Raw genomic sequence first — 18,917 nt, forward strand, 5'->3', positions numbered from 1 at the left:
TTTCTACTTTTACATATCTTGTCATTTAAGGATCACTTAAGAAAAAAAGCCTTCCAATCAAATGTCTTCAATATATTTGGAACTTCTGAGAGAGTTACTGATGGGTCTTTGTCAACTAACTTCAAAAATGGTTCATTTATTCAGACACAAAGAGAAACTGATCACTGATGAATGGTATTGGGTTCAATATATATCAGGTAGAATGTTACTATCATCAACAGGGAAGTTTGTTGCTAAGAATAAATAAATGGAGCAATAATTCTGGTTGGAGATTCACCAAATGATGATGGTAAATTTGATCCAAATTATTGAGACAAGATTTGAATTTAGGAAAAAGAAAAACTAGAAATGCTTTACTAAACTCTTTTCACTCTGTTAAAGTTTGAAGCTTGCTCCTGTTGATTTAGTATGATTAAAAAAGAAAGTGCTAATTCCAACAACCAAAAAACCTTTTTTTGATCACCTTCATTTCAAATAGATTATCCTTTCAACCTGAAAAAATATCTCATTTTTCCATTTAATTTTGTGTATAATAATAAAATCTTAACGTTTATAATGCACTTCATATACCTCATCTCATGTACCTCACAACCTCCCTATCAGATAGGTGATAAAACTAAGGTTATACCAGACAGCTAACATGGTAATTGAGTAAGTATATTTTTATATCCAATTGAATGAAAATTTTTCTGGGAAATTTTTCTCTTGTAGCTTACATAATTTAGAATCAAATCACCCTTAACAGTTATAGAAGAAATCATAAAATTGTTTTTTTTCCCCCAAGGGAGAATTAGAAGCAAAAAGCTAGCATCTCTGCTAGGAACTTATATCTTTGTAAAGGATTTCTCTTCTTGGGGAAGATAGATGGCACAGTGCATAGAGCCCTTCCTCTGAAGTCAGGAAGACCTGAGTTCAAATCCCACTTCAGATATTCAGTACTTTCTAGTTGGGCAAATCACTTAACCCCAATTGCCTAAAACAAAAAAAAATTCTATCCTGTATACTACACAACTTTTTTTCACAATGAATCTCAACAAATATTATTTAAATTTGATTATTTTCAATATTTCTTTAATATTTAGATAGAGCTTTGACTGACATTGATATTCTATCTAATAATTCATAAATATAGATAATGGCAATACCAATGCCTCTTTACTTTGTGCAACTCTTAATCATATCCTTGTAGAAATATAATGGAGGGGACCCATTCCAAGTCCAGGAGATATTCTTCTAGGTCTCTTGACAGTGTTTGGCTACCAGTGAGTTGCTGGCTGTCCATCAGTAATTCATCCCTTTTTTGATGTGACTGACCTATCTTTTTTCTCATCACACTTTTTCTGATGTATCACCTAATCAAAAGAATTTCAGGATTGGATACGGATATGCGAAAACCTATTGTTAAATTTTCAGCCTAAGCATTCATATCTCAGACATCAGTACATTCTAGAAATCAAGGCTTAGTTTATTGTTTTATCAGTTATCTAGAATTAATAAACTGATGGAGAGTGTTAGTAGTACAGATTAAATTTAAAAGTATGTGTGAATTTTTTTTCTGGAGAGCTAAATTATTAAACATTTACTATCATATTTCTGTACTGCTCTATAAACAGTGTTTGAGCTAAATAGGAGTATAAGAGAAGATTCAAAGAATTAAATCATCAACAGAATGGAGGACTAGTGACTGTAGATTACAATAATAATAATAATTACTGGCATTTATATAATAATTAAAAGTTTACAATGTGCTTTTCATTCATTGTTGCTTTTGAGCTTCACAGTACCCCTATTTGAAAGGATTAGTAGATTGTGAATTTAATTTTTACCCAAAAGGAATCTTTATTATAACATGCTACAAAAGGAGCAATGCAAACTTTATTTGAAGCTCTCTAGGAAAAGAGACCACAGCACTTCCTGAGATGTTCTGTTAATGGATAGCTCTAATCATTAGAATTTTTCCCTGACCACAAGCCTAAATTTTCCTCTATGTCTGTCTTCTGGGGCCAAACAATGAAGGTTTAGTTTTATTCACACACTTGTATTTATTTGTATACTATATATATATATATATATTTAAATAGATGTATAGACATATGTATTGTATGTATATATATATATATATATGTGTGTGTGTGTGTGTGTGTGTGTGTATGTGTATGTGTGTGTATCTCCATATTTTCTTTGGATACTTAGAAGCATCCATCAATCCCCAAGGACCTTGAGGGTCCCCTAAATTTTTCCTTTCTCCAGACTAAATAAGGCTAGTTCATTTTTCAAATTACATAGACCCAAGACTCTTCACATCCTCACTTTCCTCTGGATGCTTTCCAGAACATTAATGTCCTTAAACTTAAAATGCTCAAAATTGGTTGGAGGAGGAAATGTTCTGGATGTTATCCAACTAAGCTGTAATAAAAAGGAATTGTTACTTTCTTATTCCTAAAAGTGACACATTTCAATATAACAGTTGCATGAATTCTTTTTGATTCATACACAACCCCCCAAAACTTATTTTTTTAAAATAAAAAACTGTTGCCCAATTATGCCTCTTCTATTCTGTACAAAATTAATTTTTGTACCCAAATATATTAATTTACATTTGTCTCTATTGGACATCTATTATGTTCAATACAATGTATTCAAGATGTTTTTGGATATTGACTCTGTGATGCACTGTACTAGGTGGTGCAGTGGATAGAACATTAGACTTGGAGTTGAGAAGACCTGCTCAGCCTCTGATACTTTACTAGCCCTGTGATCTTGTGTGATAAATCACTTATGCCATCTTTGCTTCAGTTTCCTCATCTGTAAAATGAGGATAATGACAGTATAGGATGGTTGTGAGAAAATACTGAGATAACTGTAAAGCACTTAGCACAGTGCCTAATGCACAGTAAGTGCTATAGAAGTGTTAACTATTATTATTATTGTTGTTGTTGTTGCCTGCAAATCTAATTAGTGTCTCAATCTGCTGTTTTCCAAAACATTAATAAAAGTGTTAAATAGCACAGGACCAAATATAAATCCTAGCAACATTCCACTGGATAATGACTTTGAAATATTAATGGTTGATTTTGAAATCTTCCCTTTCAGCCAATTTGGAATCCATCTAATTATAATGATGGAAACACCATCTTCACAAGAAAGTATGAGATATTTTATCAAATATTTTGCTAAAACTCTTGAGTACTGATTCAGGTTCAAAATACTTTGTGGCTTTATATACCCTCAAAATGATAGCTCATAAACCACAGGATTAAATTATACAAAGGAAAGAAATTTAACAAAATTGCATTGAATCCATCTAATTATAATGATGGAGACATCATCTTCATAAGAAAATTATGAGATATTTTATCAAATATTTTGCTAATTCAGGTTCAATATACTTTGTGGCTTCATAATCCCCTCAACTTGATAACTGCAGGAGTAAATTAATCCAAAGGAAAGAAATTTAATGAAATTGCATAGTAAGATTTGAGGTAGAACAATCTCCCCATACATATTGAGCACACTCTCCCATGAAAAAGAATACCACTGCTGGGAGAGCAAGCATTCATAAGTATAATGCATGAGGAGCCCACATGTGGGGAATACATCTGGTGGAGAAACTGACACCTCCATCATTATAGGACCCCTCATCTCTTCTACTGATGTCACGTAGCTCCCACTTAGCTAAGTACTCCATCTCTTCTGGGAGCATTGTTCTAATTGGTTGACTGGATCTGCTTCCCACTGGGTATAATGTCTCTGGCACCCCATTCCTTAGGAGTCAATTAGACTTATTCCTTGCCAGCTACATTGCTCTCCTGGGAGTCTCAGTGGAAACACTCAGTTGTTCAGAACTATCTCAGCTTTGGTCTCCTGGGGTAAAGTGGCTACCACCTTTCCCAAATAAAGTCATCTCTTTAGTTATATCCCACCCATCTAACAAATGTCAGACAGAGAGCGCATAAGCAGAGATAATTTCTTTCCTCTTCATCTTCCTTATCCGGATGAGGAATCAAAGTCTACTCTTATAAATACCTACTTTAGGATTAAGTCAGTTTTACACGATCCATTCTGGATTAACTACAAATGAATTGGGATCACAAAAATGTAGGCTAAAGAGATAAAGTTCTCCATTCACCTCGCCCAAATTCCTGGTGTGTGTGTATGTGTGTGTGTGCATAAAAGGCAAAAGATTTGTTTGTAAGCAGTAAAACTTCAATCTCTCCACAACTACAGCATAGTTATAGCATTCCCCTGATTTAGGTTAGTCATTCCAACAACAAAAAAAAATTTTGCCATGATTTTTTCTTGAGGAAGTCATGCTTATTTTTTATGATCATTACTTTTTTTTAGATTTTCAGTAGCCAATTCTTTAATAATCCTTGGGTTGGCATTAAAATACTTCACTATTTGGTCCCATTCTGTCTCTCCAATCTTCTTTTGCTTTACTCCAGTTATATTGCCTCCCTAAAGTTTATTGCACAGACCACTCCATCTCAGGACTCTATGCCTTTGATTTAGCATACGTTGTGAGGATTGCTGCCCAATCTGCAAGAAAAGCTACTGAATCAGAGCTTGAGATAATGGCACTTTATTTAAGGATCTAATGGCCTCTTTAAAGAAGTGGACCCCAGATCTTCCTCATGATTGAAATGCCCCTTTCCTCCAGGGCCTTAGTTTTATAGTGCTTGATACCAGATTATATAGGGGGAGCAGACCAAAAATACAGTATCTTATTGCTGGATGGACTTTGTCCTTGTCCCTCCATAAGAGTCTATACAAAAGCAGAATCCCATTGGTTAAAAAATGGGCTAATGAGCAGACTTTGATAGATTTATCCTGACAATCCAAGAAAGTCTATCAAGTTGATGAGCAGGGGTAGAAAGGCAGGCTGTAGACCAGCAACTAGGGTCACCCACTGGCTATTTGTTTATGGTTATCTTCCCATTTGGGGCAATTGAAAGATGACAGGGAACAGAAAGGCAACAATAATAGCTGGGGGGGGGGGGTTTCCATGTAATTGAGTCAACTCTACTACGTTGGGTTTGGTCACCAGAACCTTGTTTTCATATGCATATTAACCCAATTTATCAAGCCAAATGCTTATTAAGACTATTAATATTTAGACATACAAGACTCATGTGCATCAATGAATGCAATGAAAATTCACTGACTATTCAATAGCACAAAAATCAATCCCTCTAGGAACAAATTACAATCTAATTTCTCAAGGCCCCATAAGTTTTTTGGTTCTGGATAAGGATATTTATAAGTTACATCTAAGTTCTGTTTGGTAATAGATTATCTAAATTCAGTAACTCAATAACTTCAGTAGCTCATTCTAAAGGGCAGGAACTCACTATGACTGATTTAATCCTACAACAAGGTGTTAACTCAATGAAATTAAGATAATGATTCTCTAGTTTACGGGTACTTAGTACTTAGTATAGTTCTAAAGTTGACACCTATTCTACAAGATTGACACCTATGATGATGTATTTATAATAGAGTATATAAGAGCCACGAGGCTGAAGAAGATGGAATATTCTTCTTCCAATCCTTGTTGTCATATTATTGTCATATTTCCCATTTTACCATCACCCACAAGTCTTCCACTTTTATTTTCATAAACTCCAAAACTGCTTTATTCAATCATAATCTTTTATCATTTCTTTTTTGTTCTGCCTTACAATACTAATGAGCTACCTATTCTTTGTTCCCACTGAATTACAAATTCCTCTATCCAAGCCACCCCGTAATCCCTGAACTGACTGACCTTCTTTTTCTATTTTAACTTCTTGTTACATCAGTTCCACTCTTGCTTCCTTGTCCTATTGCCAATTCTATCTTGCCAAACCCCAACCTTAGCTTACTCCCACTATCCATCACTTTTTCTCTTATTTATGTGCTGCTGAATGGATATCAAAAAAATTATAAAACCACACTGTTTGGGTCCACCATAATGTTAGATCATCCTGATGACACTTACTATGTTTGTTTCATAAGGATCTTTCTTGGGGAATATCAGTTATTAATATACAGATATGTCATATATATTGACTACATTTAGAAACAGATTATATATGTTGCATGAGTTAGATTAACAAATTGAGGATGACTTTAAAAATGGGAGTTTTGGTAACTGATGAAATAGTATTGCCTTTAATAATAATAGTGAAACTGAGAAGAGGGAAAGGCAAAATTGAATTCATGTGGAGATATGGAGTTTGAGATGTCTTTGGATTTTTGTCCTCAAAAATCTTACAAATACATAAATAAGCAAATAGAAAATACATAAAAATAATTTCAAGTTGTTAAATCTTCTAAGAAATCTTGTATGATTTTAACAAATATCTGGAAGTTAATCTTGTTGCTTGGGAGCCTGTAAATTACAGTTTTACTCTGGGGAAATTAATTTTTTATATTGATTTCAATTAAAAATGAGGGCAATGATAAATTCTCTATGCTTTTTTGACAAATTTATATCTATCAACTATGAAATGCAATTCATAAAAATTTACCTGTCCCCTCCTTTACCTTCATTAAGAACACTCTGGATTATATATATATATATATATATATATATATATATGGATTAGAAGTGTCAAACAAACATTCCCAAACCCACAATTCACAGTATCCAAATGCAATTAGAACTTGGGAAATATTTGAGAAAGTAAAATTGTAAAGAATAATAAAATATTGATAACTTTATATTTTAAAACTAAGTCAATATGCGGCCTGCAGGGATTTTTATACATGGATTAGTGACTCTCCACTTATATTTGAGTTTGACACTAATGATATAATCTTCACAAAACGTATAGGCATATGTGTTAGTAGTTATTGTTATACTCTCAGTTGACCTTTTTGGTGTCAAGATTTCCTCTGTGTATCTTTAAACTCATTATCATGCTCTTCCCATTGATTTTTTCCTAGGATCATTTCTATTTCCTCATATAGAATATCCAAGATTTTGATGTATCTAGTGCCTCTTTCTGTGATGATGAAAATATTTTTTAAAAATTTAAATCTTTTTCCCTTTTATCTGTTTGTTGTTTTCTTTCCAGTTTCATCCTGAAATGCCAATAGGATGTAGAAAATAGTTGTGTGGATTGTGATTCTAGGCTGTGAACAATCTCTGTTACACTCAGAAAAACACAACACTATCTTTCAGTCTGTTACTGCCTCATCTCTTTAATAGATTTTTTCTTACTAGGTTCAAAAGCAGGCTGTGGATTAACTCTGGAATATCTAATTAATAGCTAAAATTACACAAAAATTTCTTTGATCATCTTAACGCCTTTCCAAAGTAATCATGGGGAAATCTCTTCTCTCATAGTCCAGATTCCCTTTGCTTAATTTAATATTCTGAGTTTATAGGCTTAGATGTCACCATTGATGGCTATATCCTCTATTAACAGTGTTCACAAAAGTATAAGCATAAAGATAAGGAAAGATCTGTGGTTCATTAGTAAGAAAAACTTCCTGTGAGGAACTCCCTGTATCAGTGCAAGTGTGAACCTTCTCTTTAACTTAGTCTTAGAGAGTTGCCTGACTCACCAAGACAAGAAGCTTAAACATCTTCCCTAGGGTCAGATAGCTAATATATCAAGGGTGGAAAATGAATCCAATTCTTCATTTATTTAAGGACAGAGCTCTGTAACACCCTCTTATCTTTCACCAAGCTCCTTTCAACTGTATTTCTTGCAAAAATATCAAATTACAAAATTGATCATGATCAAGCTGTAAGTAAACAGACATTAAATAGTTAAACACAGTACAGATTGCAATAGGAATTATGTCAGACTACCCTCTGGATAAAGATCTGTTGCTTTGACTTCACTTTGACCAACTGTCGCTGATTGTCACCTCCCCTCTGACATATACCTATCTTTTCTCTTCTGGCACTCTATTCTACAAGTGATGCTTCCAAATTTGGGAAGTTGCCCCTTCCTTAATGTTACTGGAGCTTAAAAATAAACCAAGTGTTCCTGAACAAATGAAAACTCTTTTCACGATATCCATTTGTAGCTCATTTCTCCTCAGAATGTCAGGTAAACCCCTAGAAAGTAGAGTTTTAATAGCCGAAGTTTCTGGGATCCTAGATCTCAGCAACCCAGGGCTATTACATAATCCCAAGCTTCTTAAACTATGGTATGACCTTGAATGTGAGAGTTGGGAAATTATTATATATTATCAGAAAATGTTTGATTTCTATGCCTATTTTACATATCTATATACCCAGGGCCATATAAGAAATCTGTTAATTCTTATACTGGCTTATCCTTGGGAAATCATTCTTCCATTTAATAGAAACTTTCTTTTCTCTTCTGGTTTCATTTATCATGACAATGTCATTATCAGTACAATTCATTTGTTCCAATAACATAACCATCTATCTGTTGCTGGGAAAAAACTTAATTTTAAAATAGCAATAATAAAATTATTGTGATTTGATTGATTGAATGGTATAAAAACTATGATTATCAACACACTATGACCTCTGTTTTCTTCCATTCTGCCATGATAATTATCATCTCTCTCCGTCTTTTTTTCCCTTCCTTTCCTCCCTCCCTCCTTCCTTCCTTTGATACATTTTATTTTGAACACCAGATATTTTCCACTAAACAATCTTCCTATGGCACTTTCTCATCAGAAAACAAAACAAAACTGACTAAGAAGAAACATTTAATATGGTGACTGCACCTAGATAATACAATTAACCTTTTATATTTAGCTGAGCATATTGAAAGACAGAGCATGTATGTGTTTTTACTTTACTAATTTTGAATTGACACTGATTATATTTTAATTAAATTTTCCTGCATTCTGGTATTGCCTTAATTTATATAATTATGTTTCTTATTATGTATTTGGTTCTCCTTTCCTTACCCTTAATAACTTCCCATCTTCCTATGTTTCTCTGAATTTTTCATATTTGTTCTTCCTGATGTCCATTCCATTCACCCATTCATTCATCTATCTATCCATCTATCTATTTATCTATCATAATTTTTCCATCATCACTCACTTATGGGCTATACAAATATTTCTAGATTTTGTTAATATATATGAATATTGGGGATACATGGGAATTTTCTAGATTTTATCTCACTGAGCAAATAAATTTAGTAGAAGGATTTTTGGATCAGAAATATGAACAATTTAATAATTTGTCTTGACAATTTTAAATTATTTTTGTAGAATAGTTAAGACAATTCACAGTTTAACCAGCAGCTTATTAATGTTCCTATCTTTTCATAGTACTCCTCTCCCATACTTTTTTTTCCTATTTTAACATCTTTGTTATTTGATAGATGTAATCTGATATTTGAAAGTTTGTTTAATTTGCAGTTTTTTAAACTATTAGTGATTTGAATATGTTTGATATGAATGTTGATAGTTTGTAATATTAGCTTTTAAAAAACCACAAAACCTCTTCATGCCTTTTGACCACTTATCTATTGGGGAATGATTTTTTGGTCAATTCATTGTAGATTCTGGATGTAAAATTTTCAGAATTGTTTAATGGGAAGATTTTCCCACTCTTCAATAATTTTTTTAAAAAATATGGTTTCATTGATTTTTATGTAAAAATCTTTTTAATTTTATATAATTAAAATTATTTATTTTTAAATTTCATATCTCTTCTGTACTCTACTTAATTATGATTTTTCCTTTAATTACATTATGAAAAACATAATCTTGCCTTTCTGTCCTTCACTGTCTCCTGAATTTTGTCAAAGCTCATTTCCATTGCTTCTGTGACACTATCTATCCATCTTATCATCTGCCATTCTCTTCTCCTTTTGCCTTCAATTTTTCCCAGTATCAGAGTGTTATCTAATGAGTGCCATCCTCTCATGTGACAAACTTATTTAAATTTCAGCTTCAGTAGTTGTCCTTCCAATGAATAGTTAAGTATTGATCTCCTTTCTGTCCAGGAAACAGTCTCCTCCAGCATTACAATTCAAAAATATCAATTCTATATAACTCAGCTTTTCTTGCTGTCCAACTCTCACAAGCCACATGTATATGCTACAAATATTTTTGTACATAGTACAAAAATCTTTTCTTTGTTCTCTCTAGCATGTAGATTTAGCAATTATATAGTTATATCAAAGGGAATCATTGTTTTATTATCTTTTGTATCTAATTCCAAATTATTTTCCAGAATGATTATACTCAGTCACAAGTTGATTAACAATACATAAAGGTATCAGTTTTCCCACAGGCCCTCCAGAATTTGTCATTTTTTCCTATCATCTTTGCCACTCTAATGGGTATGAAGTGGGATCTTATGATAGCTTTAATTTATATTTCTTTAATTATTAGTTATTTGGAACATGGCTATAGATAGCCTGAACTTCCCTGTTTATTCATATTCTAGAATCATTTATCATTGGGAATAACTCCTTGAAAAAAGAAATTAATTAATTTTTTTAATATATCTTGGAACCTTTATCAGAAAAACTTGTGCAAATTTTTTTTCTAGTTATTTCTTTTTTAATCTTAATTTTATTAGACTTGATAATGAAAAAGGGTCATTTAAATTTTATGAAATGAAAGTATCCATTTTATATTCTCTGCTATTCTCTATCTGTTATTTGGTCATGAACTTTTCTGCCATCATTAAATCTGTTAGGTATTTTCCCTCATTCCTCTAAATTGTTTATATCTAAATTATATATTTTTTGGAACTTATCTTTGTATAAGGTGTGAGATGTTGGACTAAATTTAATCTCTTACTTACTATAAACCAATTTCTTCAGTAATTGTCAAATAGCAAGTCTTACCAAATAAATGGGATCTTTGTGTTCAGTGAATAATACTAAGGTATTCAGGATATTTGTTTCTGTATGTTGTGCAGCTAATGTTTCAGTGATCAATCTATATTTTTTAATCAGTACCAAATTGTTTTGAGAATTTGCTTTGCACTATAATTTGAGATCTGGCACTTGTAGGCCTCCTTAATTCACCCTTCACTCTTGCCATTGAGATTCTTGATCTTTTCTATCTCCATGTGAATTGATCATTATATTTTCTAGTTTTATAATTAATCCTTTGATGGCTTGATTGGTATGACATTAAAAAAGTAATTTTGGTAGTATTGTCATTTTTGTTTTATAGTCTTGTCCTACTCATGAGCAATGAATACTATTCCAATTATTTAGATCTGCCTTCTTTTTCACTAACTAGTCTGTAACTTATTTATATAGTTCAGGTTTGTTTCTTGAAAAGTAGACACCGAAGGACATATAGTGCTTAAATGTATAACTTAACTTGCTTTGTATGCTCTATAGTTATTTTAAATATAATTTCTCTTTTCTTTTTTCTTCCTATTAGGTTTTATTGTATAAATATTTATTGTATTGTATTATCTTATCTGTCCATATATATAATATATATTATATTATAAACTACAAGTTTGTTAAAGTTATTATTTCAATTAATTTTAGTTGACTCTTTAGGATTTTCTAAATAAATCATCATGTCATCTGCAAAAAGTGATAATTTCTTTTTAACTACTACCAAATCATCATGCTAGTTAGCCTGTATAAGGACACAGGGTGGAAGGAAAAGGAATGCTAAACTCTATAAATAGTAAGCAGGCCAGTTTTCTGAAATGTAAAGCATAGGGATGAAGATAAGGTAGTGGAGAAAAGACAAGGAACCATCTGAGCTCTTCTACATTCCCCTCTAAACAACTTTAAATAACACCTCAAAATAAATTCTGGAGCAAAGAACCTATAAAATGATGGGATGAAAATGATTTTCCAGCCCAAGATAATTTGGAAAGTTAGCAGAAAATCTATTCCCCAACGGAAGAGTGGAGTACAGGCTATGTCCCAGCAAACAAAGAGATCTTGGGGGTGACTGAATCATCAGTCAGCAGCTACTTTTGCAGCTCTCAACCCACAAATAGTAAAGAGGTCAGCTTTTCAGAAGGAGATTACAGGGGCCCATTTGCCGGCACTGGGTGCAGGAATCTGTTGCATTGGCAAGATTCAGATCTAGATCATAGTTTTAGGACAAAGAGTAGCACTTGAACATCAGAGTTTATGGTTGGAGAAAAGTTGGAACCCTGGTCACAGTTATGGGTCAGAGTTCTTGTGGCTACTCCCAGTGCAGAGCACAGGCTAGAAGAGTGGTAAACATATCTCTTCTTATATCATAAAACCTTGGAAGAACTGAAAGTTTACAAAGCCCCCAGAACAAACTCTAAAAACAGCTGCACAAGAAACCTGAATTTAGGACAATGTGCCTTTCACCTTAGAAATAGAGCTTAGCTTTAATATAAAGATCAAAGTCCAAAAAAATGGGATGGAAAATGAACAAACAACAACAGCAAAAAGAGATCCTGAACATAAAAAGTTACCATGGTGTCAAGGAAGATCAAAAAAACAAACTCAGAAAAAGACAAAAAAGTCAAAACTGCTACATCCAAAGCCACAAAGAAAAATGTAGGTGGGTCTTAGCCAGAAGAGCTCAAAAAAGATTTTTTTTTAAAAATCAAATAAATGAGGTAGAGAAAAAAGGGGGAAAATGAGAATGATGTAAAAAATGGGGGGAAAGAGTCAATAGCTTGGTAGAGACACAAAAATTGGATAAAATAACAAATTAAAAAGCAGAATAAGCCAAAGTGTAAAAGAGGCACAAGAATCCAATAAAGAGAATAATCCCTTAAAAATAGAATTGGCCAAATAGAAAAAAGGGTACAAAAATTCACTGATGAAAAGAGCTCCCTAAAAAGTAGAATTGATCAAATGAAAAAGGAGGTATAGAGGTATAAAAGCTCAATGAAGAAAATAATTCCTTTAAAAAATTAGAATTGGGCAAATGGAAGTTAGTGACTCCATGAAACATGAAAAAATAGGGGGGGGGGAATGTAAATGTCTCATTGGAAAAAAATGGACTTGGAGGATAGATCAAGAAGAGATCATTTAAAAATTATTAGACTACCTCAAAGTCATGATTTTTAAAAAAGAGTCTAGACATCATTTGAATGAAGAAATTATCAAGGAAAACTTCCCTGACATTTTAGATCCAGAGGGTAAAATAGAAATTGAAATAATTCACTGACTACCTCCTGTTAAAGATCCCAAAATGAAAATTCCCAGGAATACTATCTTCAAATTCTAAAGCAGTCAGAAAGAAATGATATAAATCTCATGGAATCATCACCAAGACAGCACGATATTGAGCAGCTTCTACATTAAAGGACTGGAGAGGTTGGAATATGATATTTCAGAGGCCAAAGGAGATAGAATTATAACCAAGAATCACCTACCCAGAAAAACTGAATAATCCTTCAGGAGAAAAAAAAGTGGATTTTCAATGAGATAAAGAACTTAGAAACATTCCTGTGGAAAGACCAGAGCTGAAAAGAAAATTTTACTTTCAAACGCAAGACTCAAGAAAAGCATAAAAAGATAAACATGAAAAAGAAATCATAAAATATTTAATACAGTTAAACTGTTTGCACTCCTACATGGGAAAATATTTGAAAAACCTAAACATTTCTCATTATTAGGACAGTTAAAAGAAATAAAATGAATAGAATGCATAGGTGTAATTAAACTAAGGGATGAGAAAGAAGAATATACTAGGAGAAAAGGAAAGGAACACAGTCTCACAGAATAGAAGCATAAAAGTGTTTTTAGAGTGAAGGGGAAGATGGAGAGGGTAGAGGGAATGCTTGAACCTTACTGTAATAAAAATAACATATACACTCAATTGGGTATAGAAATTTATCTTACCTACAAGACAGTAGAAGGGGAAAGGGATAACACAAGATGGCAGGGCTGATAAAAGAAAGAATGGATTGGAAGAGGCAACAATCAGAAGCAAATTCTTTTAAGAATGGATAGGGTAAAAGGAAAAAGTAGAATAAATGTGGAGAAAATAAGATGCAGAGCAATACAATTATCATAATGGTGAAAAAATTCACAACAAATTTCTGGTCTCATTTCTCAAATACATAGAAAACTTAGTCAAAATTATAAATAATATTTATTCTCCAATTGATAAATGGTCAAAGGATATAAACAGGCAGTTTTCAGATGAAGTTATCAAAGCTATTTATAAATACATTAAAAATGCTCTAAATAACTATTGATTAGAGAAATGCAAATTAAAGTAACTCTGAAGCACCATCTCATACCTATCAGATTGGCTAACATGACAGAAAAGGAAAATGGCAAATGCTGGAGGTGATTTCGGGAAAGAGGGACAGTAATGAATTGTCAATGGAGTTGTGAGTTGATTCAACCACTCTACAGAGAAATTTGGAATGATGTCCAAAGGGCTATAAAACCATGAATAACTCTTAATCCAGCAATACTATTACTAGATCTGTGTCCCAAAGGGATAGAGAAGAAAAACAAAAAGGACCCATATGTACAAAAATATTTGTAGCAGATCTTTTAGGATGGCAAAGAATAAGAAATTGGGTGGATACTCACTAATTAGAGAATGGCTAAAGAAGATGTGGTATTTGATTATACTGGAATATGATTGTGCTATAAAAAATGAGAAACAGAATGCTCTCTGAAAAATTGGAAAGATTTACATGAACAAAATTTTGTTTTTTTTAATTTAATTTAATATTTTACTTTCCCCCAATTACATGTAAAACAATTTTGAGGGGTTTTTTTTCAACTTTTAAGTTCAAAATTCTCTCCCTTTGCCCCTTTTCTCCCTACCTCATTAAAAAGCAAGCAATTTGATTTAGGTTATACATATGTAGTTATGTAAAACATACTTCCATGTAAGTCATATTGTGAAAGAAAACACAGACCAAAAACAAACAAGAAACATAAACAAGAAGCATGCTTTGATCTACAGTCAGTTCTTTCTGTGGAGATGGATAGCATTTTTCATGATAAGTTCTTCAAAATTATCTTGGTTCGTTGCATTGCTGAGAAAAGCTAAGTCATTCACAGTTGACCATCATGCAATATTGCTGTTATTGTATATCATGTTTTCCTGCTTCCATTCATTTCACTTTGCATCAGTTAATGTCTTTCCAGGTTTTGTAGCTCTCTGGGCATAGAAACTGAAAAATTTTTAAATGAATATTAATAATTGTTTTCACATATAATTGGGAGAAAATAAAGTATTAAATTAAAAGAAACATGAAGTGTATAAGACATTTATATGTGATGAAACTGTGAAAGATAGGTAAAATTATGAAGAACTTTAAATTTCAAGTTGAAAAAATTGTATTTTTTCCTGGAAGCAATGGGGACACATTGAAGATTCCTATCAGTGTAGTGACCTTGTCAAATTTATATTTTGAAAGGTTAGTTTGGTGATTGTGATTAGAATGGATTGTAATAGGAAGACTGATAGGAAAAAATGTTTTCAGGAGTTAGTTTTGGAATAGTTTAAGCTGAACATAATAAAAACCAAACTAAAGTGATGACTATGTGAGTAGAAAGAAAGGGACAATTATAAGTGATGTTCTAGAAGACAGAATTAATAAAACCTGGCAAATGATTGGAAATGAATAAGGGAAAGTGAAGTTTTGAGGATGACTTCCAGATTGGAATTTGTATGACTAGAAGGATGGTGGTGCCCTCTAAAGAATCAGGGAAGTTTAGAAGAGGGGAGTAGGCTTATGGAGGAAGATAATGAATTTATATACATTAAGACTGGTCACTATACCATCCCACCATGCATGCTCTCTGGTTTATTAATATATTTCCTAAAATGTGGTACTACCACCTGGACCCAAAACTATAGGTGTAGTCTAACAACTTCAAAATACAATGAAGTTGTTATTTCTGCACTCTCTATTTTTCTTAATGGAGTCAAAGATGGTCCTAGAATTTCAAATAGAGATATCAAGAACTAAAGTCTGCTTATAGGAGATAAGAGACTGATGTGATTCCATTGTTATAGGGAATTACTGAAGGAGTTCCTTGTTTGCAATTTTTAGTGTTAGTAAGCTGCCAGTAATGTTAATAAGTAACATGATTTGTCTAGAGTCATGTAGCCATAATATAGCAGTAGCAGCATTTTGAACTTAGTCCTTGTATTCCTTTTCTCTATCCTCTAGAGCATGTTTCCTTTCAAAGTCTGAAAATATCTTATTGAAATGATAAATTAAAGATAAACAGCAAATTAAGATAAAATGACTAACATTTATTTATCAGTGTTTAGATAAAAGCTGTAGCTCATTAACTCTAAGTGTATTTATTTCTGCTTGTTTAATTATATATATTATATTATAATAAATTTCTTTCATTGAGGGCTATTTCTGTTTTTCTTTTATGATAATTGACTTAATTTTACCTTTATGTATCTTCATTTCAGTTGAAGTGTCAAAAAATAAAAAAACCTTCCAATCCAGTACTGTAAATGAATTTGGAGTTTTGGGGGAAATTTACAACAAGAGTTTGGCAAATAATTTAAAAATGGAGTCTTGTATTGAAACACAAAGAGAGAAAGATCCTTGGTGGATGGTGGATTTGCAATCAACATACCCAGTAGAATATGTTTCTATCACTGGCCGGAAAGATTGTTGCCAACATGAGATGGATGGAGCACTTATTCTGGTTGGAAATTCATCAGAAAATGGTGGTAAATCAAATTCGAGGTACTAACATTTGGGCAATTTAATCTTTGATCTTTTAAAAATATGAAACAATTTATGGACAATAATTTCATACTTCAATTATCTGAAGTATTAAAATAACTTAATGTTTAAGTTTTATTCATTACTAATAATATTTCAGTGAATTTTTATCACTAACTAAATTGACATTTTGTAAATTATTTACAAAGAATGTGCCTTTTTATAGTACTTAATATAGTACAGTAAGTACAGTACTTATTTGCTTCGTATGGGTGGTAGAAGATGATACCTTTTCTATTTCCCTAAAGCCATTTGTTGTTCAGTCATTCAATCTTATCCAACTCTTCATGATTTTATTTGGGGTTTCCTTGGCAAAGATACTGGAGTGATTTGTTATTTCCTTCTCCAGCTCATTTTATAGATAAGGAAACTGAGGCGAAGAGGGTTTTGTGACTGTCCAAGGTTACAGAGCTATTAAATGTTTAAGTCTGGATTTGAACTCAAGATGAAGAATTTTCCTGACTCCAGGCCCAGTACTCTATCCACTGTGCCACCTAGTTGCCCTATTTCTATGTATTTAGCATATTGAGATTATGCCAAAAAATTCCTATATCTCCTAGATTTAATGAATATTTAAAATTCCCTAGTTAATCAACCCCTCTAAAAGATTTTTTTAAATGTTTCCTATGCTATAGTGATTTAATTTAGCAATTTAATGCTATTAGTAATTTAGTAAAAGAGTTGGCAGATGTGATTATTGATCCACTATCATTGATTTTTGAAGGATTCTGGAAACAAAGAGACATACCAAAAAATTATTAATATCTTTCTGAATTACTCTATTGCTTTCATATATTTTATATTTTCTCATCTCTTTGTATGCTTCCAAATAAAATGTGAGATCCTTGACAACAAGGGACTATTTCATTTTTGTCTTTCCATGTTACTGTCCTGCATGGTTACATGTCCTGCATATGATAAGCACTTAATAAATGCTTGTTGAGAAAAATTAAGGAACCAAGATTTGAATTGTGGAAAGAGAATGAAATATGAAAAGACAAATTAATTCCTTTTCACTTTCATAATATATGAAACTTAACTTTGTTTTTTAATTAGGGAGAGATTCAAAGGTATTTAAGGAATTCACAAATGAGGGAACTCCCTCCTCTAATTCTAGTTAGCACCTTCTCTGAAACTTGTAGTCTTAGAGAATTGTTGTTGCACTGAAAATTTCAATCCAGATTTTTCTGGCTTCCAGTCTGCCTTTCATTCACCACATCACACAACCTTCAAAAATACTCAAACATAGAAGAAAAACCTTTTGGTCAACTTTCTGTACTTATTTGAAATGGATGCTTCATTATAACATGAATGATATTGATGATCATTTCAATTTCCCCACATTATTTTGCATATTTAAGCACAAGTTGTAGCTAGAGCATACATTCCTTTGTCAATTAAGGGAAATGAAATATACATGTTGATTCATTTATTGGCAGCTATGTATTGCTCTCTTTGTTCCAGATGTTTAATGGGTTACAACATAAAGAGTTTCAATTGAACTAGAAGACAATTTAAACTACTGAAGAATTAACCATCTAATTAAAAAGATTAGAAATAAAGTGTACAAGTTCTCAGTTAAAGTGTATAAGTTCTCAGTTAAATGAAATAATGGAGTGTGTATATTATAAAATAATAGCCAAACAGAGATATGATCTTTTCAGATCAGGAATAAACTGGCTTGCAGGTAGTGCAGAGGCTTAAAGGGTAATTTGAAGAAAGGAAGATGAGATATTCAAAAAGGACTGAAGGCATTCAAAGGGAGAGAGGTCATCTTTGAAAAAGATCAAGGGAATTCTTTGTTATATGAGAAGGCTCACTGAGAAATGGGAAAGAAAAGGTGCAGGGGGAAATATAGGCAATGTAAAAACAAAACATTAAAAAATATAAAATATTAATAAATATATGAATAATATATCACAATTATACAAATAATTATATGTTAATAAAATGTATTAATAAAACTTTTTTAAAAAACTAAAAGCTCAGGGGCAGAAGAAAGTGAATCTGGTTTGGGGAGAAGTAGATATAACATACTATAATGAAGAATAAAAACTGGTACAAGAGATCATTTGGCTTCAAGAATAGTTATAAGGTTTGAACTGCTTACCTGAATGTCCAAGCTTAAAGTATTTCAAAAACTAGAGATCAAGGACAATAAGGCCTGAGAAAAGGCCATTGGGTTTCATAATTAAGTGATTTTCTTTGTAGCCTCAGAGAAAACTGTTTCATGGGGTTGAAGAGGATTGGTGAGGGGAAAAAAAGTAGAGCAAGAAAATAT

The 18,917-nt window shown here is 32.2% G+C and overlaps 1 protein-coding gene across 1 annotated transcript in view; it reads left to right on the forward strand.

Annotated features, from left to right (window-relative positions):
* LOC127538664 (uncharacterized) overlaps positions 1-18,917 on the forward strand; it is a 91,288-nt gene that overhangs the window by 12,785 nt on the left and 59,586 nt on the right. The window contains exon 3 of the mRNA XM_051962429.1: positions 16,315-16,597. Coding sequence (XP_051818389.1) covers positions 16,315-16,597 — 283 coding nt within the window. The remainder of the gene's footprint in view (positions 1-16,314; positions 16,598-18,917) is intronic.

The sequence above is a fragment of the Antechinus flavipes genome, chromosome 5 (genome assembly GCF_016432865.1).
Source record: "Antechinus flavipes isolate AdamAnt ecotype Samford, QLD, Australia chromosome 5, AdamAnt_v2, whole genome shotgun sequence".
Taxonomy (NCBI): domain Eukaryota; kingdom Metazoa; phylum Chordata; class Mammalia; order Dasyuromorphia; family Dasyuridae; genus Antechinus; species Antechinus flavipes.